The 21,974-nt window shown below is 40.2% G+C and overlaps 3 protein-coding genes across 6 annotated transcripts in view; 1 reads left to right on the top strand and 2 right to left on the bottom strand.

The window, feature by feature from the left end:
* Window positions 1–21,974, bottom strand: part of PECAM1 (platelet and endothelial cell adhesion molecule 1) — a 141,326-nt gene that overhangs the window by 68,508 nt on the left and 50,844 nt on the right. The window lies entirely within an intron of this gene.
* CEP95 (centrosomal protein 95) lies at window positions 1,343–18,017 on the top strand. Of its 4 annotated transcripts, XM_058852701.1 has the most exons (23): window positions 1,343–1,376; window positions 2,544–2,672; window positions 3,625–3,732; window positions 4,128–4,238; window positions 5,229–5,337; window positions 5,772–5,881; window positions 6,709–6,816; window positions 7,287–7,486; window positions 7,903–7,972; window positions 8,576–8,667; window positions 9,771–9,892; window positions 10,200–10,332; window positions 10,500–10,614; window positions 11,384–11,547; window positions 11,825–11,917; window positions 12,295–12,445; window positions 13,537–13,697; window positions 14,121–14,195; window positions 14,677–14,829; window positions 15,834–15,980; window positions 16,070–16,141; window positions 16,214–16,394; window positions 17,883–18,017. In XM_058852701.1, the coding sequence occupies exons 1-22, from the start codon at window positions 1,355–1,357 to the stop codon at window positions 16,385–16,387; spliced, it is 2,619 nt and encodes an 872-aa protein (XP_058708684.1). In that variant the 5' UTR covers window positions 1,343–1,354; the 3' UTR covers window positions 16,388–16,394; window positions 17,883–18,017. The 4 variants fall into 4 exon arrangements, with proteins under 4 accessions (XP_058708684.1, XP_058708685.1, XP_058708683.1 ...); XM_058852702.1 differs by lacking the exon at window positions 17,883–18,017 and having other exon boundaries at window positions 8,624–8,667; window positions 16,214–17,688; XM_058852700.1 differs by lacking the exon at window positions 17,883–18,017 and having other exon boundaries at window positions 16,214–17,688.
* The window catches only part of SMURF2 (SMAD specific E3 ubiquitin protein ligase 2), a 60,464-nt gene continuing 56,621 nt past the window's right edge, over window positions 18,132–21,974 (bottom strand). Inside the window, exon 19 of the mRNA XM_058852704.1 lies at window positions 18,132–21,805. Within this exon, the coding sequence (XP_058708687.1) occupies window positions 21,706–21,805 (100 nt within the window). The 3' untranslated portion in view covers window positions 18,132–21,705. The remainder of the gene's footprint in view (window positions 21,806–21,974) is intronic.

The raw sequence follows: 21,974 nt of genomic DNA, 5'->3' as shown, positions 1-21,974 counted from the left end.
CTTAACACAGCATAATTTGATTTTGTTTATGTATAATTTCATGGCTCCTGTTACTGTGCTGTTTAATCTTTCTAAGGTTTTAAAGAACTGAAAAGACTGAACAAAAACCCAGTCACTGCCTTGTCTACATGCAGTTAAGCCTGCAAGGAACTCCTTTCAATTTCCTTTGTAAAAAAACTTCCTCATTTTTCTGTTCCAGCCTCCTAAATTAAACACTGATTTTCCCGTTCTCTTAATTAGGAGCCAATACGTGGAAACAAATCAACACAGCTTTGCAGAGCTGTGTATGTAGCAAACTGAATTCTGTATTTAGTTTTGTTTCGATAGCACAGATCTGTTTGCTTACACATAACAAAAGCTCTTTTGTGTTCCTAAGGTGGTCCGTGCACTTGGATTTAGATCTACAAATGACACCCGTGGGCTGCTAGAGTTCACACTACTGAGGTTTAATTGCTGCCTTTGTTCTTACAGTCAAAATTGGGACCTCTGCTGCTTTTTTTAATGATAAAGGGCACCATTTTTTCTTTCAACATGGAAAACCCAGAATGCCTGACGAGCATGGAATACTGTTGCTCAGAAAGGAAAATAATGACTTTTACCATACAACCTGTCCAAAAAACTGTATGCTAGCAGCTAATATAGTAAGTTGCATTTCTAAATCTCATTTTTAATAAAGGTTTTAGCTCTACTTTTATACAGAAATAACTTCGGGTTACCCTGTCAAACCTGTATCGTGGCAATTAACACCAACACCCGGTAACGGGCATCCGGCCGGGAAACATCCCGGCCCAACCCGCAAGGTCAAGTTCTAGAACTTTCCCCCGCTCCACCCCCGGCCCAGGCCAGCCCTTTCCCCACCTATTTTACCGAGAAAACGCCAACAACCGCCTCCCGTTCAGGTGACGAAGGCGGAACCTCACAGATAAACCCACCCCTTCCCCGCCGCCATTTTGCGCCGGCAGCCGCGCTCGGAACGCCTCAGGGCTGGCCCGTGCTGCCCGGGGGCCTCGGCCCGCGGGACCGGGGGGATGGCGGCACCGGCCGGGCAGAGCCGGGGGTGCCCGTCACGAGGCCGGGGAGCGGCGGGGAATGGCACGTGACCGCTGCTGCGGCTGGGCTTTGGGGCACGGGCTCTTTCTTTGCTCCCTGTTGTCACTCCCAGTCCAAAGCCAGGCCTGTTCCCAATCGCGTTACAGAGGCGATCGACCCCGCCCCGCTCCCGTAACACCGGCCATGACCGACAGCACCGGCCCTCTCCGGCCGCGTGGCCCCGCCCCTTCCTGCGGCGCCTGCCCAATGGGCGCGCAGGCCGCGGTTTAAATGGTGGGGGCGGGCCCGAGCCGTTGGTGCCGCCATGGGCAGCGCTGAGGGCACAGGTAGGGCCGGGGCCCGGAGGGTTCCGACCGCAGCTCGCTGGGGCCTGGCCCTGCGGACCTTGCGGTGGGGAGGGGATCCTGCTCCTGGAGCAGTGGCCGCCCTGGTGTCCGCAGAGCCGGGAGAGGCGAGCCTGAGAGCTTCCTCCTCCCCCATCACCTCCCCGATGCTCGCATCACCAGTACCACTTTATTCAGCTCTTTAAAGCTGTTGTTTTCTTGCGTTATAGCTTTTAAAGCTCTTTACGTTAACCTCTCCTTTCCCCTCTTTTGTCTTAGTGCCTTTCCTGGCGACACTTTTAACTTAATAAAGTTACAGATGAACAGAAATTCAAGTTTTCCAAGACGTCAGCCTAAAATATTGGAGATGCTACTTTAACCTTTCATGTATCTGAAACTTAATAGCAAGTGATGTCTGGAACTGATGGAGGAGTAGAGGAAGGGAAAAGTAACACTCCTGTGTACAGAAGACTGAAAACTGTGCAAATTAGTTCCTGTTGTAGTAATTCTATACTCTTTTCCTTCCAAAGGTGACTTATGCCTTTCCCAGTAAATTGAAGTTCTTAATATCACTAAAAATATATGTTCTTCAAAGCACTTTGAACTCAGGACTCAAAATTTGGGGGAAATAAGACATTAATGCACATCTCATTGTACTCAACAGAGCATTTGGCAGGGCTACCTCTGTATTCTTCTAATCCTTAAATAATTAATTAAAATAGAATTTACCTTTCATGAGGAGTATTTACATTAGCAACGAGGTCATTGCCTAAGACTATTAGAGAAACTGGTTTTGTAAGAGAAGCTCGTGTTTTTCCATAAAGGTACTTGTCATTTCTGATCTTTAATAAATGGTATCAAAGCTTGGGTTTTTGAGGTCTCAAACATTTGCCCTTCCTGGCTATAAGACCAGATTCAAATTTGTTTTTCATTACATGGAAAAAAAAATTATCTGCTCAGCCTGTGGTACTTCAGTGCCTTTCACCTCCCAAGTCCAGCTGGGCTATCAGTACGCTTAAACAGTGTTTAATATTTTGGATGGATGGGTCAGCCTCCTGAGTTTTACCACCTCTGGTGGATCCAAAGACACAGTGGTTACCTTTCACTGTAAATAACTACATCTTTATTTCTGTGTTTTTCGGTTCTGACATTGTTTTTTCTTCTAAACAGATTGGGTTGATCTTGCCAATGATCTTTTAAGGACCTGTCACATAAACCAGCACATAAAGCATCTCTCAGAATGCGGTGCTGACGTGTTTGTTCATCTTTATGAGTCAATTTTAGGAGAAAAAGTACCAGGTAGGAGCTAAATCTGTTTTTCATTTTTTTCTCCGTGTGTTTTGTAGCTAAATAAAATTGAAACTTGTGAAACTTCTTACAGATGTAGGGATTTAAAGTATTTGTGTCTTTCCAAAGACAAAAATATAAGATTATCATTCTTTAAGAAGATTCAAGTAATATTGGTGAATTTTACTTTAACTTTGGACTGCTGTGAATGGCAGCTATGAGGATAGCCACAACAGAAATATGGCAAATTAAGCCTTGAAAGCTATCTATGGGTATAATTCTTCTGAAGGTTATGAACTGGCTCATTTTATCTTACAGTAGTGTAACACTGAAGAATGCTCTCATAAAATGCTTAATACTTACAGCCTGCTAAGAGCTGAGCTATGATTTAACCCTGCTTTATCCCAACTCCACTGGACTTCAGTGACAGCAATTAACTAAAGGTTACACAATTATGTATTTGCTTTGTTTAGAAACTGTTATGTGTGGGAAGTGTCAGACTAGTAGTTGCAGAAGAATTTAAGAGCACTGAGGTAACTGGCACCTATTGAAGGTAGAAGTCCTGTTAAATGTAAGTGCAGAACTAAAAATAATGTTGTTCTCAATTAAGTAGAATACACTGCAGTGCAATCAGTGTGTGACAAGGAAAGAAGCAGCCCTAACACAAACTGCAGTTCCAGTTTGATGATCTAGGTGTGTGTGCTGGGAGTGAAGGGGGAGAAATGCTTTGGTAGTCTCTGTTCTTGAATTTAATCTTGATAAAACCCTCACATCTTCCAAGGGGTGCTTTAAGTTTGTGCTCAGTATTTATAAAAGATTTTGTTGGACCATATAATAGTTGGGCTTTTCACCAAGGTACTCAAAAAATATTTACTTGTAAGCAGAAGTTAAAGTAGTTTCATTAAGGTACTTGCAACAAGCTAGACATTTAAATAGTCTAAAATATATTATTTGTTTTAAATAGATTTCATTGCTACTCCCAGAAGCCAAGAGGATGATGCACATAATGTACAAGCAGTTATAGATTCCCTGGCATTGGATTATTTGCAGGTCAGCTTGTCTCACATCACTGGTAAGTGCTTGGTTTAATGAGACAAACACAGCTGGTGTTTGCAATCCCGCTGCCACTCCATAGACTGCTTCATGCTATAGTTTTATGTATAAGAAAAATATAAAATACCAATTGTCCCTGAAAATATCCCAGAATATTTATTTTGTGAGTGTGGAAGCAGTTACTGCATCATTAAACTTTCACTTATTAGAACTGAAAAGATGCAAATTTAGAACACTTAAAATACACTTTAAGCCATAAATAAGTGACATAGCCATAAATAAGTGACCAGGTGTCTTCTGAGCTGACACCTTTACAAGAATTTCCAAGCACTCTTCTACAGAAAATGCCTGCTTTTGAGAATTTTTCTTCTGTGAAGTGCTAATTATTAATATGTGTCATTACTTTCTCTTGAGGTGAGAACATTGTGAAAGGAGACAGGGAATCTATCAAAAACCTCCTCGAAATATTTGATGGTTTGTTAGAGTATCTTAGAGGAGTCAGCGAAGCATCTTCTCAGACTGGAGGTGAGATGTAAACCCAAAGTGTTTCCAATGCAGCAAAGATTTATTTGGTTTTTTTTTGTTACTCATAACCTTGACAATGGAGAGAAGAGAAAGACAAAACTGACCCTGGGGAAAGAAATTTTAGTGGTGAAGCTGCATATTTGCATTCCTTGTTTTCATAAACAATAGGAAAATAGATAATTTCCCCCCAAACTTACATAATCTTTCTGCTTCATTCTTATGGCAGAAACGTACTCTAGACAATTCATCTTTTGTTTGTTGCTTTTCAACCCATAAGTCAAATAATTTAGGATTAGGATTCAAGCAGGGAAATGTTGGTTTAATTGTAACAATGAGCAAATGTCCCTTTTACCCACTAGGAAATAAAGGTGGTGACAGCCTTTCCTGGGAAGTTGGTCATGGGAGTAGATCCATAGCAGGGGTTATTTTGAGGAAAATGGGAAGAGAAGCTGCTCAGCCCTGCAGAGGCATCTTACTGCAGGCAGTAGTGGTCTTCCTATCTCAGAGCTGGTAAGAGCTGTCACCACTGGCTGTTGCACTCTGTGAGTAAGGGGATAGCACTTGGTGCCAGAGTTCCTTTCTGCCCTGTTTCAGAGTGAACAGAAGAAAGAGGACAGTAGGAATGTTCAGTGCTTGTACTGCTTTTCCTTTCCCTGAGACTGCCACTCTTGTTACCCAGTGGGGGTTAGTGGCTCAGATTTTCCCAGCTGTAAGTCCACAGTTTAATTCTTTTGAGGAAGAAGAAAGGTTTATTAATAACCAGAACAAGGGTATGGGAGTGGTATAATTTTTCAAAATTTCCCATAAAAGTTGCCCCACCTCCCCTACTTTCCTGCCCCTGCCCTCATGGGGGAACATTACATGTCATCATTTTAGATAAAACATTACAATGTTGATAGTACACATGAACTGTTTTGATGATACTGGAAATAGTTAGTTTATAGGTAGAAGTAGTTTTCCTGAAAATAATTATTTCTTGGTTATTAACAGCTGAGATAAATGTATTGTCCAGTGATGAAATTCAAATTGCATCTCAAGAGCAGCTGGAAAGCACTGCTGATCAACTTACCCAACATACACTACTCTCATCAGTTGAAAAGTAAGAACAATTCTGAATATTTGTTTTCACATAGTGATTGACTGTTTATGTGTATCTGTAGAGAAATTAGTGGGTTTTTTATAGTATAGACACCTACTAATTATATATGCCAAAAGGAATGTGAGGTGACTTCTCTGGTTGGGCTAAAATTACATCTGGGACTTCTTTTACCCTTGAAGAGTTGCTGATTTTGTTTCCCTTAAGTTTACTTCTTATGTGGAGTGGAACAACTTGAAAACTTTGATCAGTTTTAAAGACTGTATTTTAAAGATTGATTCATTAAGCTGAGTTCAGTTTGTGATTGTGACTCCTGCTCTGGTTTGCTCTGTGGCAGCAGGGCCATGTCCTGCATGACTCCTCGGCAGCTCCATCTCGTGGGCTGAACAAGCAGAGGCTCAGAGAGGAAATACTTGATGGCTTTATGTTCCCCTTAGGTCCCAGTCAGAATATTTTATTCTAACTTGTGATACAGATGGCTCAGAATCTACCAGTGAATTAATTAAACTTGGAGATACTGCTTATTCATTTTCCAAGAGAGGGGAAGGTGAGTTTGGGTGAGAAAAAATTTTAAGACTCTTCTATAATAAGACTTCTAGGCTTTTTTTTTTTGTTTCCTTTAAAAAAGTTACTTCTTTCAGATAAGTACAGCTTTAAATCTGTATTTAAAAACTCCAAGCCAACCCACAATAGGCAAATGCATCTTGCTGAAGTTAAAATTTCTGGAAGTAAATATTCCAGGTGTTATTTTTCATGACTTCTGCACTACCTTATTTAAATAAAGGTTTGTTGTTTGAGTTCTACTTCAGTTCTGCAGGTGCCAGTGCTACAAAACTGAGAGCCTTTCCAGCAGGCATTTCATCTTGTTCAGTAGAACAGGAGAATTCCAAACACGTTGTTTCATTGGTTGCAGTATAAGATGTATTATTTAAGACTGTAAAAAAATTAATAAGCTGATTCTTAAAGAAGACTTGTTGAGAGTGTGTGCCTCTTCAAAACTTCATGGATGGCTCTGAAACAAATAATGTGCAGATGACTTAAATGGAGATAATTCTTATTTCTTATTTTTCTATATGAATTTTTTTCTTATAGAAAATCTTTTCTATAAAAGAATATTCCAATTCTTCCTATCCTTATTGATGATTCATCTCAAGTAAAGGCATAAAGAAATATTACGAATTATGAACATTTCATGGAATTCTAAATAAGAACTTAACAGACCTATTTTGAGCTTAGTATGGATTGTGACACCAAGCAATTAGCAGACATTAAAACCGTCTGTCTCAACAGTTCATAGAAAGATGCTTTATAGATCTTGATTTAATCTTTTTGAACATCCACTTCTAGAATTTTAAATGCCTGTACTGTGTCTAGGAGAAAAGGACATGGGGGTAGAAGAATCTGAAAGCCCAGAGACTCTTGCAGCACTGCCCAGACAGTTCTCAGAAAGTGAAAGGGGGATTGTAAAGGAAAGGGAAGATGGTGAGTATTGATTCTTCTGACAGCTTATCCACCTGGTTTTGATTTAGGGGTGTAGGGAACTAGGGTGGTGTGGAGGAGAGCTTTAGTCATGAATGGAAACACTTTAGTCATGTTTTAAAATAAACTGTTTTCAGAAATGTGACATTTTAGTCTTTGAGTAGGCAAACTTTCATTATCTAGGGTATTTTTGCTTAGCTAGGATTTGGCTTCAGCTAGGCTGTTTTTAATTTGTATTGTGGTTTGTATTCTTTTGTGGTTCAAAACACTAACAAGTTGTTGTGGAAGATCCTCACGTCCAAAATCATGTTCTCAAGGCTGAAAAATGTTACAGCACTGTCCTATGCAATCCAACAAAGGTGGCAGCTCACATTAGCTATCAACACACTTCCCTTTATTATGTATACACAATGCACAAAATGTGTTCTGCTTTCTCAGATAACACTTGAAGTTCTTTACATTTGCCTCCTCAGGAGGGATGGAGTCTGTGCAAGCTGCTGAACCTCACAAAGGGAGTCTGAGTGCCAGTGCTACAAAACTGGGGGAGCCTATCCAGCAGGCAATTCCTCTGCTGCCCCCATTCCAGCCCTCGGATCCAGGATGGAGAGATTACCACAGCTCAGACAGACAGGCAGCAGCTCTGGCTTGCAGTCAAGCAGTGAACATTTCTACTGTAAGGAAAAACCTACCCTTTGATTATTTAATTTTCTTTTAGTAACCAATCCTGCTTTCATTTGAAAATCTCCTAGTTTACTTGCAGAATGGGAGTACCTGGTCCCTGAAGAACACTCTTGAAAGTGTCAGAGTTTATCTTGGTTCCAGGAATTTTGGATTGTGGATTCGTTCTTCACTAAGTGTCCAGAGAGGAATTTAGTTTGAGGGGTGTGTTTATTTTATACATATATACATACATGTCCCCACAATCAATGCAACTGCACAGTTTATATTATAGTAAATAAGATAATTAGACTGATTTTTATCTAGCTATAAAATCAGCATTGATTTCCATTTGCAGACAGATTTATTGTATGACCTTCCTGTCAGCACTGTCCTGTGAATTTATAGAACACAACTTGCTTTTTATTTCAGATTGAAAAGTCACTTACCCAAAAATTTGATGATATTTCTGATGGTCTTCCTCTTTCAAGAAAGATCCCTGGTAAGAGAAAATTTTGCATCCTATAGGGTAACTCTTAAGTGTTACAATGTTGCATTTATTTTTGCTGCCACTACAAGAAACATTGGAATCACTAGTGCATTTTTTAAATTCAGCCACAAGTTCATATTTCTATCTCTGCTTTACAGAGAAACAAAAATAGGTTACTTTTAATCTGTTCCCTGTACTGGAAAAAAGTAATCCATGTCCCCAATTCAACTCTTTTCTTAGTTAATCCCGTTAAGATGGGCCTATACCACAGAAATCTCTTCCAGCAGATAAGTCCCATGGCTGAGCTTATTCTGAGCAGAGAAACATGGACCAAACAAGCCAGTTTCAATTCTAAGAAAAATCCATTAACTGCTATTGTAGAAAAGGTTTAGAAGCTATTTTTTTCAGTACTCATTTTCTCTGTTGCCTTGGAAACACTGCTTACCTTTTTTAGTTTCCATAGCATTCCCATGACACTGAACATTGAAGACTGGAGAAATTACTAAAATGAATGTCACAACTGGGTAACCACAGTTGCTTTGTCATTCTGTTCTCTGAATAATCTGGATCCACAGGCCCTGGCTCACATCTTTTTTTCTTTGTTGCCTACATTAGTAGCCACACTGCCATTAACTCACACTTACCTGTCATCTGCTTCTGCAGTGGGAGAAATGCTGGGAGATGATGCTAAGGACAATTTGACAAAGGTATACATTGCATCTTTATTTTTGGAATTTCAGTCGATATTTTTTGATTTTTGCTTAATTTGTCTGTTATCTTGTGACAGTTCTGGGCTTATTTCAAACCTGTTTTGGACTTTCTTTCCCCAATATACAGTCAGTGATGCAGTATTGTTAGACTGGGATTATGTGCAGTTTGTGAGTCGTGTCAGTTCTTCCTAGAGTTGTTTCCTCCAAAATGTACAGAGTTCTATTTATCACAACCAACCAGTTACTGGTTATCTTGCTTTTTAATCAAAAATGTACAAAGCACAAGAGTACAGTAATGTCCTTTCTCTGAAGTCTATCAGCATTCTAAATTAGTAAGAATTTTGGGGTTTTTGGCCAATAAAACTTAGATTTACTTCTTTTTAAAGATCCATGAACTCCTTATTATATTCTCTGCTTTTATTTTCTTGCATTGTCCTTTGCTTTTCAAAAACTGAATAATGCAAAACCCACAAACTGATCAGCAGTTACCAATCTGTGCTCACAGAAATGTGTCTGTAAAGGAAGTTTCTTTCTCTGGAAACAAAATTTTGCCTTCTGCAACCACAAGAGGTACTCACAGACTTTGCTTGTTGCAATAGTTTAAACAGCTTTTACTTCTACATTGTCTCTGAAACTCATTTTTCCATTGGTGCCTTTCCCAGTGTGTCCGTGCCAAGCCCAAGTTACTCCAGTTGAACAGAGAAGTTACCGGGCAGAACTAAACCAGTGCAGCTAAATGGCACAAGGACAGGAGTGTTCTCTTTTGGCTTGCTGTGAACTGCAGCTCAGTCTGTACTAAGGGAAATTCAGTTTATTTCCACTACCTGGCATCAGTCCCAGGCTGATGAGGTGGAATGTGGAGATAGTCATTACCTTAACCTATACTGTGTTCTGGTTTGGTGGTTTAGCTGTGAACTGATCTTCCATATTTTTGCTAGTCCATTTCTTTAAACATTAATTCTCTAAGGCATACTATCTGCAGTCAGGAGCCTAGAAATATAACTATTTTTATAGATCTATACTCACAGGGTTTGGGGTGGTTCTGTTACGGCATCTCTACTCACATGATCTATAAAATCTTCAATTACTCATTTTCCTAGGTGCCTCTGGTATATGAGTCTTCTACATCCACCTCCTTTTTTGAGGAAAAGCTCTCACTATGTGCTGAACAAGTAACACAAACCCCAAGACCTGAATCTCAGCACCAGCCTAGAACAACAAGGCAAGTTCAGATTTTTGGTCTTGAACTACACTGGCACTTTGATTTGCATGGCCAGTCAGCCCCCACCTCCCTTTTTAAATAAGGTCTTTGTTTCCTTGGCTGTGTGACAGTGAAAGATTAATTCTAACAGAAAGATTTCCTGTTTCTCCCTGATATGTACTCATTTTCTTAAATATGGTTATAGATGTTTACACATTCTGCTTTACTTAATCCTATAAAAATGTGCTTAGGCAAAAAGTGAACTGGAATGGTGAGATAATGCTCATCAAGGTTTTAGAACAGAAATGAAATCTGTTTTCTCCTTTAGCAAATATGAAAATTCCACCACAGATTCAGTTGAAGATTCACTTTCCCACAGAACAACAAAGGAGAAGGTGTCTGAGCAAGAGTTTCGTGAAGCATCAGAAAATCTGTCTCGCAGGCTAAATGAACTAGATTTAGTAAGTGCAATCTCTTCTTTGTTGAGCTGAGCAATGCAGCAGAAAGAACAAGAATATTGCTGCAGTATGATGAAAAGGAAATCTGCAATTAACACCTTGCTTTAGTTCATTCAGACTTTAGAACTGTCTATTGAACCTGACCCCCACAAAAAATATCTATCCCTTAGATGTTGAAGAGAGCTTTGGGTGAGCACACAAGAGAAGAGGAGCTGACAGATGAGGACAGCCTGTCCCAGCACAGTGACAGTGTCATGGACTATGGCCGAAGGACAGCTGAGAGAGGTAACAATCCTTGTGCCACTATAAGGATGGAAACAAATAAAAAATAAACCTTTTCATGTAAGGCTGCTACACTGAATTACAGTTAGTTACTAAGTTTTGTATAGCTAGTTCACTTCTATTTTCTCTTTGATCCAAATCTGAGCTACAAATGTAACAGAATTGTAACCAAGTTTTGTTTAACACTTGAAAAACAGTGGTAAAACTTTGCAAAAAAATAGAAGGGAAACACAGCTGCAGTAAAAAATGTATAGAAGGTTTTTGCACTGTATTAGGAACTGTCAAGGTGACGACAGACTCTCAGCTTAGTTGCAAAAGAGAGCCTGTTTTATTCTTCTGGATCTTCTTTTATAGACAGTTCCAAGGTCCAAAAAGGTAAAACTTTCATTGGTCATCAAACCAACACGTCACCATCATTGGACAGTTAGGAACAACACCCCTTGACCCCTTGTTTTTGCAAGAAAACAAGAAGACAAACAACACCTGCAAAGGTTGTTTTCCTTCTTTAAAGATTGTTTGGATTCCTCCTTATGATTTCCCAGGCCAGAGTGAGAAAGTTGTGTACTTGACTTTCCCACAGACTCAAGCTAGTGTTTGAAGCCTAAAAATCTTATTTGACCACTGTCACTTCCCACAGAAGGTGGGGGGAGGGACAGAATACAAGCTCACAGGACTGTGGTTCTGAAATGAAGGCCTAGTCACAATACACTTCACTGTTGGGTTTCTTTTCTTTTCTCAAATTAGATACTCAATGAATGATCTTTCCCTGCAGACACATCACGTCCAAGGTACCCAGGCAGGCCACGATCCCTCTCTCCAGCCTCACCCTCATCTCAGCACCTGGAACGTAAACTGTGTGGTAGTGGAACAGGCCAGATAAAGACAATACGCAGCCACCTGCAGGAAGAAAGGGATGAAAGAACAAGAAGAGCAAAGGTAGTTTTTAGATTGGACCTTGTGGTAATTCTTACTAACAGTTATACTAAAACCACGAAAACAGAACACTTTTACATAATGGGGACATCTGATCTCCTTTAGTAATCATATGCTGTTTTATCTGTAGCCTGCTGAGGAAGAGACTTAAACCCCAAATTTTGCAAAAAAGAGTTTAAAGTGTAAGAAGCTACTTTGACCCATGCAGCAAATAAGTTAACAAGGTGGCTGTATGGACTGATTTTTTCCTCTAACAAGTAATTTTATTTTTGTTTTCTAGCTGGTCACTAAAGCTTATGAAAATGAATTAAGAATTTTTGAAGCGAGGGAGAAGCATAGGCTTTCCAAGCTCAGAGAAGCTGCCAAGGAAGTGGTAGGTGATGCACTGCTTGTGTTTTATTTGGTTGATTTTTCTCTTTTTAAATTTGTCTAGATGGTCTGTCCAGACAATTTGGGTACAAAACCTCCTTGACTTCCAGTGTCATAGTTAGAACACTGTACAACCAAAGTAGTATCTTACTAATATTAAGTGCTGCAGAAGAGCTAAGGTTATGCAATAATGAGATTTAACCTTTATTTGAACCCTGATCTGCATTTTGTAAATTCTGGCCTTCTGGAGAATCCAATGCAGTATGTCCAAGTTCTTATTCTAAAGTCTGAAATACATTTAAGTTCTGATTACCAAACTGTGTTCTATCAGTGTTTCCCTTCTCATACCTGTTCTCCATCTGTTTTACATCTGCTCCTAAGGAACAAAAGTACAAAGAAAATGTCTTTCAAGAACCTCCAAAAGTGTCTCAGCCAGTGAAAGTTTATTCTAGAAAAACCACACCTCAGTATCCCAAATACAGCCTGTCGATTCCAAAACGAGGGATCATGAAGCCAAAGCAAGCAGCTTCAAGTAAGAACTGCAAAACTATACTTCGTGGAAAACTGGCATCTTTTGAAAACCTGGGTTGAACTCCAAGAATAAAGGCACCAGTCCAACATATACCAGTCAGCTGTAGCATTTTCCCTTCTTCTGACCTCTATATGTCTGGATTTCTGTTAGGGAAGATAATGTTTTAAGTAAATGTAAACGATCAGTGCACAATCAAATTGTAACCCATTTGCTACTTCTTTAAAATCCCTTGGATTATTTTCAGGGCTTGTTTCCATTGCTGCTACTCCTGTGCTTATTCCAGTACAGTCTGAGCTCTCCTTTTGTTATTTTTCTGAGCATGTATCAAATTTAAAATTGTGCCTGTGGCTTGAGCTGAGCCACATACAGTTCACAGAGCAGGATCTGTCAGGACCCTGCCACTGTGGGGTTAAGGGAGCCACTGGTTCTGCTGAGCAAGTGATGCTCCAAGAAAGCCAAGCTGCAAATCCTAGGCTCAGTTTTGGTAACCTGCACTGTGCATGCCTATGGATAAAATCCCTACATACCTGGATGTTGCTCAGCTATGCTGCCTTATTTTTTTTTCTAGTTTTTGAAGGCCATATACCTGGTAAATACCCTTTTGTTTCATCTCCCCATCATCTCTTCCTGCCAGAAAGATCAAAGATATAATGGGAATGAGCTGGTTGCAAACCAGTTTATTTTGTACCTGTTTACTTGACCTGGATCTGTCATTGCCACTGCTGTGCTGGCTTTATTTTAAGTTGCTGCAACTGGAGAGAGAGAGAAAGCAATCACTGATTAGTGATGGTCAGAACCACGTGAAGAAAGGAGACCTGTCTCAGTTGGATGGGGTGGTGTTAGTGAAATGACACCTGAACTATAAAATCAGTCCTTTAGAGTAAACAAAATATTTGGATTGCTTTCTCTGCTAGCTGTACTGGCAGGGCATGTCCTGCTGGGTTTAGCTTGACATGGTAACAGCAGCATGGTCATTTTATATAGTGTTCAGTGTAAAATATTTTTTGACCTAGGTTGACACTGTCTGAATGAATTTACAACTAAATGTATTCTCTAAGAATTTATTGCTTACCTCTTTCTTTATCTTACAGTGACAATAAGAGACAATAACCTACTCTTGCAGCTCCTGGAGGAGTTTCCCCACCTGCACATTTCCCCCCGTACTCTGAATAAAATGTGGCAGCAGCAGCTTGCACAAACTGTGCACCTGAAGGCACCTTCTGCCAGACCTAGACCAAAACTCCAGAATGAAGTGAGTCATTCTTCCCTGCTGAATGTCAGCAGAAATATCCTGACAGGACACCTGCACACCCAAAGCACAGCATGGAAGGATGTTCTGGGAGCTTGGTTAAATAGGGATGTACAGATTTATATACATAGGTTCACCTTCTCATCAGCCACTTGAATATTATGGTCCTTCTTTTATACTGGTTTCTCGAGTACTGACTAGGGTTGCTATTGCTTTTTAAAAGCGCTTTGTCGTTTCCACTGCTAGTTCTGAACTTTTAGTTTAAAAATGAGTTATGAGATGCAAAGGTTGATTAACTTATACAAGGCAACTTTCAACCCAAACCCCAAAACAGCAGAGGGGTAGTATTTAAACCTGCTACTTAGGACAGCTTGTCCTTGCAGCATGATGCAAGTAATTAGCTTTTTTTTTTTTTTAAACTTCCAGGTTGAACAAGCCTTGAAGAAACATGAACTGCTTGCTGCAATTATTAAGAAAGATCAAGATCACAGCAAGAGACTGGTATGTTCTTTGAAGATTATTTATTACATAATGCAGAGATTTCACATGGAGCTATCTAGAATGCATATTTCCAGATCATGAAAGTGGGTTTTTTCTTATTACAACTTCATGGTTTTTGAGTAGCTGTGGTCTCAAAATGCCACATAATGTTTGTTGTGCAGCTACTGGGGTCATGGGAATGGAATATTATTATTATTACACTGCATTGTTGCTCTAAAAGGTAAAACAAATTCTAAAAAAGTGCAAGGAGGTGAAACTTGAGGTTGTGTTGCAGCTCCTATGACAGTGCTGACTCCTCAATTCTGTCGTGACATGACTTTGCTACATCAGTGGTGACTAACGCTTCAAACCATAACTGCAAAGCTGGGGTGTGGGGAAGGTCCTTACTAAAGCACCCTAATTAGCAATGATTAACAAAGCTTTGCTTGCAGGAGTATCTGTTAGCACTTTGGTGGTCTGACAGCTGCTGCTCTTCCTTTAGCAAGAAATCAAGCAGCGCATTTACCGCCAGAAATGGGCGCAGAACAAGGTGACAGAGAAGCGGCAGCAGGTGGCCCGGGCCAGGAAATACTACGAGGATTACAGGGTCCAGCTCCGGGCCAAGCTGCTGCGGGCAAGGACACGGGAGGAGAAGGTGAGGATGAGGGGCCTTGCTCTGCAAGGGTGGAATTCTTTCCTGTCAGGACCCCAGTGCTGAGGTCTGGTTGTTCAATGCTGCAAGTGCAGTGACCAGAGCACAGAGCCAGGATGAAGTGGTTGATCAGTCAAGGCCACAGATGAAATGGTTCCTTCTCTGGAAATGTGGATCCAATGCAGGGCAAACCACTGTGAAACAAGGATGATTTATGGGGCTAAGAGAAGAGAGGGTGAAGTATCAGTGTGGAAAAACAGGGCTAGTAACATGAGAAATTGGGGAAATGAGTTTTCAAAAACAGTAGGATTAAGAAGTTATTCCTATAGTCACCATCCAAAGAAAACAATCTAAATCTTCAGTTAAGGGAACTGATCAAACAGGCAGCTTTGTTATTCAGTTGTGTTTGTTAAACAAAGTGGACTTTGTGACAGATATGATCTAATTGGGGCTGGACATATGAGTGAGGGAAAGCAAGGAGAGTTAGTATGCTCTGCAAGAGCAGATACACAGTTGTCACCTTTTAAAATAAAAAGATTAGAAGTTTACTGCATAATCCACTGGTAGGGATTTGAGAACTGTTTGCCTCAAGCTGTGAGCTACAGCTGGTATGTGTTCTTGTGGAGGAATGGAAAGCCTGAGTCCAGGCTGGATTTCCTGCTGCTGGAAACCTGGATGAAGGTCCTGAAGTCAGACTGCAGAGTACAGGGTGGGTTGTAAATCACAGTGCATGCTCAAAAGCCCTGGCTTGCACAATTGGGTCATCTGACTAAACTGACATGAAAAATAATTTTATCTATCAAAATTTCAGCTAAATGAGTAATACAAATCCAGCTCAGCTGTATCTGCACCACCATTTCTAGGTACATAATTGTGCTTTTTCATGGGCTATGGCCTATCTTCAAGTAAGCACCATTCCAGCAGGAGACAAAGTAGCTGAGAAATGTAAATGTATACTTACAAGTTCCTGGGAAAGTTTCAGTTTTGCTTTTTTTAATTGCTGGCAGATATTTAAGAACTTATTTGAAGAAGGCTTAGAAATTCAGAAGCAAAGACTGAGGGACCTGAGAGTTTATGCTCAAGAGAAGCGTGATGAGCAACGGAGAGAGCACCAGCTTGAGCTGGAGTCTCTGGAGAACTACTACAAAGATCAGGTAAAGCTTCATCTGGATCAGGCAGATCATATTTTTTCACTTAGAAGTCTTTCTTTAATTAGTTCAACTCACACATATGTTATGTTTAGTTTTCCATGCTAGCAGAAGCTATATCTCAAGAATTCCAAGAAATCCAAACCAGAGAGAAAGCACAAGCACAAGTAAGTATTCTTAATTTTTTCCAATTGCCTTTTCTTTTTACATGCTGTGGCTAATGTCAGTATTTTCTTTAGATGCTACAGAAAACAAGAAGAGAACTGAGATCAAAGATGGAAAAGGAAATACAACAACTGCAAGCAGCAATTATGTACAATGATGATGACACCTTTTTTCAAGAGCTAGAAGCAGACAGACTGAGATCCAGGCTTCAGATGGCTTCTTTCCAGTACAGCCAAAGCCACTTCTAAGACTTGGGTAAATGTCACTGCAGTCCTCCCTGGCTAAGATGATCAGAGTCTGAGAGTTGCTATAATGGGAAGATGGTGTGAGGCTGGTTTTCTCTCTATAGTATCTGTTCTGTCATTTTGACCTGTCAGGGGTGTAGCTGCTGGGCTTTGGGATCTACACAGCACTTTTATGATCACCAATAAAGTTTCTGAACTACTTTTTACCTTCCTAGTAAGGCTGGGGTAATGTCAGACCCTACCCAGAGGAAGCTGGGATGGAGTGAGTGCTTCAGTGACTTTTCCCTGGTGTAACAACTTAATGCTGAGGCTCCTCCATGTGCTGGGACTGTTGCTGCTCAGCCAGTCTAACACCATTAGTCAGAAATCATGGATTGGAAAGCTTACAAAGCACAAGATGATCTTTCAAAGAACAGCAGAGGTTTGGGTTTCCTGTGAAAGGCCAAGTTAGAGAATGCCTGCAATAAGCCTGACACAAATAACTGGGAATTTAAATACATTAAGCAAGGGACAATGACTCCCTCATTGGTGTTTGCAGTGTTGGTATTGCTGGCTTGATAAAATGTAAAGGCATATAAAATACTCTTTCTATGCTATGTGCACTGGGAAAAGTAATTTGAAACAGAAGACAATACAGCTTCTTCTTCTAAAGCTATAGATGATGAGCTTCTGCAACAGGTGATCCCTGGGAAAGAGCTGTGGACAGCATTCTTAATCTTCCAGGTGCAGCTAAATTAGGCACTGACAGAACCAGAATTAATGAATGATTAACTATTTCACCAGTCAGCTTTTACCTTTCTTTAGGGTGTAAGGTCTGCTTCCAGGAGCTGGCAGCAGGCACTGTACCTATTGTAGCATCTTGCAGTGCAATAAACAGAGCTGTGCCTGGCAGGAAATCCAGGGTTCACCAGCCAAACACTGTGGAGGTGCCAGCACTGAGGGATGAGGACTTAAACTGAGAACAATTACATAAAACTAAGCTGCTACTAATGAAGTCCATTACTGATACAGTCTCCTCTGCCTGACAAAAGTGCAACTCCTTAATTAGTTTGTCTTGGTAGTAGAAGAGTTCTTGTTTAAAATTGCTGTGTGAGAAGTGATGAAGAAATACTGGATTTAATTGCACTGTACATACAATATTTAAAGGTTGCCATGAGGGGGTGTCTCTGATGGAACTGACAACACACAGAGAAGTCACACTCATGCACTGAAAGAAGAGCTTAAACAAAAAAAAAAACAGCTCTGAAGGAGCTTCTTTTACAGATTAAACAAAGCAGCCAGCTGTCACAGCATGAGATACCTCACTGCAAAAAGACAGACCCAAAAACACACCAAAACCTTTCCACAAAACCCTGACCTCTCTAAATCTTTTCAAGGAATTGCTGTAATTGCTAATTTCAGGGAATTGCTAACTTGAAGCCTTTAAGGGACAGTATTTACCAGCAAAGTTGATGAAATTTAGTGAGTCTTTACCAAATTTGCCTTTATTTCCCTCAAGTGTGCTGCTGTTGAGAGGAGACATCTGCTCACGAATGCTGAGATAAAATCCTTGCCAAGACATGCCAGTACCTGAGAGCCAGAAGTAAGACCTGCTGTGTTTGACTAGAACATTCAGCACACTCCTCACTGTAGGTAACAGCATGTAGAAAGTCATCAAGTTTCAAGTATTTTTCTCCTGAAACAAAGTTGAGTTACTTAACAATGACATGGTTACATTTTAAAGATTTAATTAAGAAAAACTTAAAACTTTTAAAACCATTGATGCTGTGACAGTGCAAACAGCATACAATTTATTGCTCAACTTCTGCATGGGTACATACATTAAGTACTTAAAAACCATTTTATACAGATTTTTTTTTTTGTTAAAGCTCATGTAACAGCTGGGTGAAAATACAATGATAGCAATGCTAAAACACTCTGTAATAAATACAATGGAAATGATAAACTAAGAACTGTCAGTTTGTGGAGGAGTAATTACACATGTATAAACTAATTACAACTACAGACAAGGTTCTGAGGATGTGTAGAGCCAGGAACCTACTACATAGTGTAAAGTACAACAATGGCACCTGCTAACTGTGTGGTGCTGTTTAAAAAGATGCTACATCGAGCTGGAGGATGGTGCTGTGACAGGAGCAAAGCTTGTACTTCCATCAATGCAGCCTTTTAAACGCACCAGGAGTTCAGTACAGATGTAGTGTTGTAGAACAGGAATTTCAAAACAGCTTGTGTGCTCTGGACTTTAGTACAACACAAAAATTTGGTACAAATAAATCAGTTTAGGGAAACTGAACCTATGTGCAAAAAAAAAAATTAGAATACATACTGTACAAAGCACCATTACTAAACTCTTTACACCGAGAAATTAAATCCTCTGAAACTCAACTGTGAACTGTATATTTGAAATCTACAAAAGTCACTGTTCATAATTAAACATTCATAATGAAAAGCAACAGCATAAAACCATGATGTGACATCTCTCTAAAACAACTAAAGACTGGATAAAGTAAAACCCAGTAAGAGGGACACATTGAAATAAATATTCACATTAATCATGGGGTGAAAGTCCAAGGTTAAAATGCAATATTAGGCTTAGCACCTTTTTGAGGGGAAAGTAGCTGACATGTTCTTGAAACAAAATTTTGGAAAGGAATCAACCCTTTACCACTTTCAGATAAACATCTGACTGGGTGATGAGGTGCTTTAGTTAAAGCTCTCAGTCTTTATGAAGGTAGAAAGGCACTCAAAATACTTGGTATATTCCTCCTCATCTGTCAGCTATGGAAAGTTCAATGCAGATTTGTCTAGTTTTGCCTTTAATATATTAAATTTACAATATCTGTGGCAATTTAAAAAAAATTCTCAATGCCATACCAAAATGTTTGGTAGAAAAACAGATGTACTGCTAAGGCTGCTGTGAAAATGAATGTAATTATCAGCTGATCTTGGGTCTCTTTTCTGCAGAGCTCATCTCCTCCCTCCCCAAAGATGCTTTTATGACAGTAAGGTAACCAAAACTATGCATTCAACAAATGCACCAGCCAGATTTTAAATTTGCCATGTTCCATGACCAGGGAGGCTGTGGCCACAGCCTGGGCAAGGACAGGGGATAAAAAAAAAACCTAAAAAACACACTTCTATGAGTTCTATGACACTCATATGTGAACAGTCACAAGAACCTGTCTGTAAAACCCCTGCAACAGTCACTCACACCACTCAGAGCTGGCAGGGGCTGAGCAGAGGTTTTGGGTGGGGCTGGAGCTGTGGCCCCAGCCACAGGCAGCACTTTGAGTGACAAATTGTGGGCAGGAACCTGCTGTGCTCCCCCAGAGCTGCACAGGCACAGGGCAGCTTCGCATGGTGACAGAGTGACCTGAAGGCCCTGAACTGGGGAGCCCAGCATGGATGCAAAAGTACCAGCCCTTCACCAGGAGTGCAAGAGTCCACTGAAATAAAAAGGCTCTGATGTATTTCAAACCTGGCTGTCCCAGCAAGTCTCTTGGCTTTCTGTTTACATCCCTAACTTGCCTCATCCTGCAGCCAGCCCAGAAAGGGAAGCGAGTCTCTTGGAACAAACGTGCCAGCAACAGCTGTACAAAAAAAATAAACCAACATGTGGATTTGGCTCACCAGATTCTCACCACAATTCTATAAAAGTAGTCCCTTGCCCGCTATTCTAACACACAACATCCAGTAGTAGTTTACTCACTGTGGCAGTCAGACTTGGCAGAGCAAAACTTAGTTCAAGCTCCACAGAACAGACAGCAAATGAGCTGCTTCACTGTGACTTACACTGCAAACATGGAACAGCTGGTTACATCCCATCCCTTTAGCATTTTCAATACCTTTGACTTTCTTCTCATTGGCAGTGAAAAAATAGTGCAGATTTGATGATTAATTGTAACCTAAGTTACAAAACCACAACACTGATTGGAAAAAACCTGCTACTTATTCCAAATATTCTCATGGCTGAGAGGAGAATGGCACTGTCTCTGAAGCAGCCTGATTTATCCACACACCACGAGCAGATCAGACAGATCTCAACTGAGAATTTCCAAACTAACGTCAAAGTTCAGTTCCCTCTACTGGTAGTGCATTTTATTCCCCTTTGAAGAGATCAACCCATGCTATAAATCATATATATACTTACTTCCATCCCTACAATCAATAAATTATGTGCTCTTACAACCTTATTTCCAAAGCACATTACACATATTTCAGTCAATACACCATTTTTCCTTAGTTGTAACTTAAACCCACGTGTCATGAGCAGCTGGACAAAGATTACAACATGTTTTACCTGATAAATCTTTAGCATCAACAAATATAGAATATGATTTGGCTGCATTCAAACAAACTTTGGTTGACTGGACAGGATGGATTCAGGAACAAACTGCTGACAGGCTTCTGCTGGCAAAGCCCATCAGTGCTTCAACAGCTGAAAAATGCAGTGTTTCAATTTAAGGTCAAAAGCAACAAAAAATACTCTTGACAGACTTGTTAGAAAAATGCTGTTTAAAAAAAAAACAACAAAACATCTACTGTTCATTAAGAAAAGGTTATTCCATGTGTAAACACAAGGACTGTACCAAATACAGTCTGTGTCACTCGCTAGAAATTCTGCTGGAGGAATCTGACAAATGATATAAATAGGACCCCAAAACGTCGTATTCGGAATTCCTGCTTGAAAAATATAAAAAAAGCCCCTGTGGCAACATTTACCTGGAATTTACATTGCAGAATATAATGGTTTACTATAAGAAAATGCAGTTAACATGTAAGTGGCTTTCATTAAAAAGATTAATGATTCTTTCAGCCAATTTTATGCCAAGTTAGAATAATCCAAAATATTTTTTTTCCAAAAATAGCAGGTATAGATGCTGTTCAGTATCATACATTTAAAACAGGCTGAAACGTGACTTGTACCGACTGCTGAAGTTGTGTCTTGGTATCTGAGAATAGAAATCAGGTAGGCAAATATAATAGATTACCTCTTACAAAAATAGTAGTAGTCTTTAAGTATAGAATACTGCTTAACTGTTGAAATGTAGGAAAAGTCAGCATTCTGTATGTTCAAGATATTAGTTTTTAATAGCAGCTGAATGATCCTATGGCAGGAACCACAGAACCTATTTTCTTGAAATAAAAAATTTAAAAAATTAAAAAAAAAAAATCCAAAAGTTGTCCTTTCCCTCCCAGTGTCCTAGTGTAGAAAAGGGAAAGTTTCCTGTATTTCAAGCATTTCTTGAGTCTCGGCTGAGGGAAGGAAGGGCTTTCTGGCTGACAGGAGTATAAATAGAGTCTGGGAGAGGCTGGGAGGGTCATTCCACAGCAAAGCCACAGGTCTCCTCGATGGCTGTGAGCAGCTTCTCGTAGAGCTTCTCGTAGCTCTCGTACGCGGGAATGTCGATCCTGTTGAAGCTGGGAGGGAAACAGAGAGGTTTCAGCTCTCCAACCATCACTGCCAGGTTTGTCACACCTCACTGAGCTGCAAATGGTGCCAGCAAGGCTTAAGGAGGCCACGCAGCTCCATTAAACAAAACCCATCTCCAGTTTTCACACCACTGCTGCTCCCTAAGGGATAGCTTTG

This window comes from Poecile atricapillus, chromosome 17 (genome assembly GCF_030490865.1).
Source record: "Poecile atricapillus isolate bPoeAtr1 chromosome 17, bPoeAtr1.hap1, whole genome shotgun sequence".
NCBI classification, from domain to species: domain Eukaryota; kingdom Metazoa; phylum Chordata; class Aves; order Passeriformes; family Paridae; genus Poecile; species Poecile atricapillus.
The sequence above is the reverse complement of the archived record's forward strand: the minus strand, read 5'-3'. Positions and strand labels throughout refer to the sequence as shown.

Excerpts from the sequence above, each read along its gene's own strand:
- CEP95 (XM_058852701.1), top strand. The coding sequence starts at position 1,355 with ATGGGCAGCGCTGAGGGCACAG. Across the intron at positions 11,548-11,824 it reads AAAGAACAAGAAGAGCAAAG|CTGGTCACTAAAGCTTATGA; the intron begins GTAGTTTTTAGA and ends TTTGTTTTCTAG. Across the intron at positions 11,918-12,294 it reads GAGAAGCTGCCAAGGAAGTG|GAACAAAAGTACAAAGAAAA; the intron begins GTAGGTGATGCA and ends TCTGCTCCTAAG.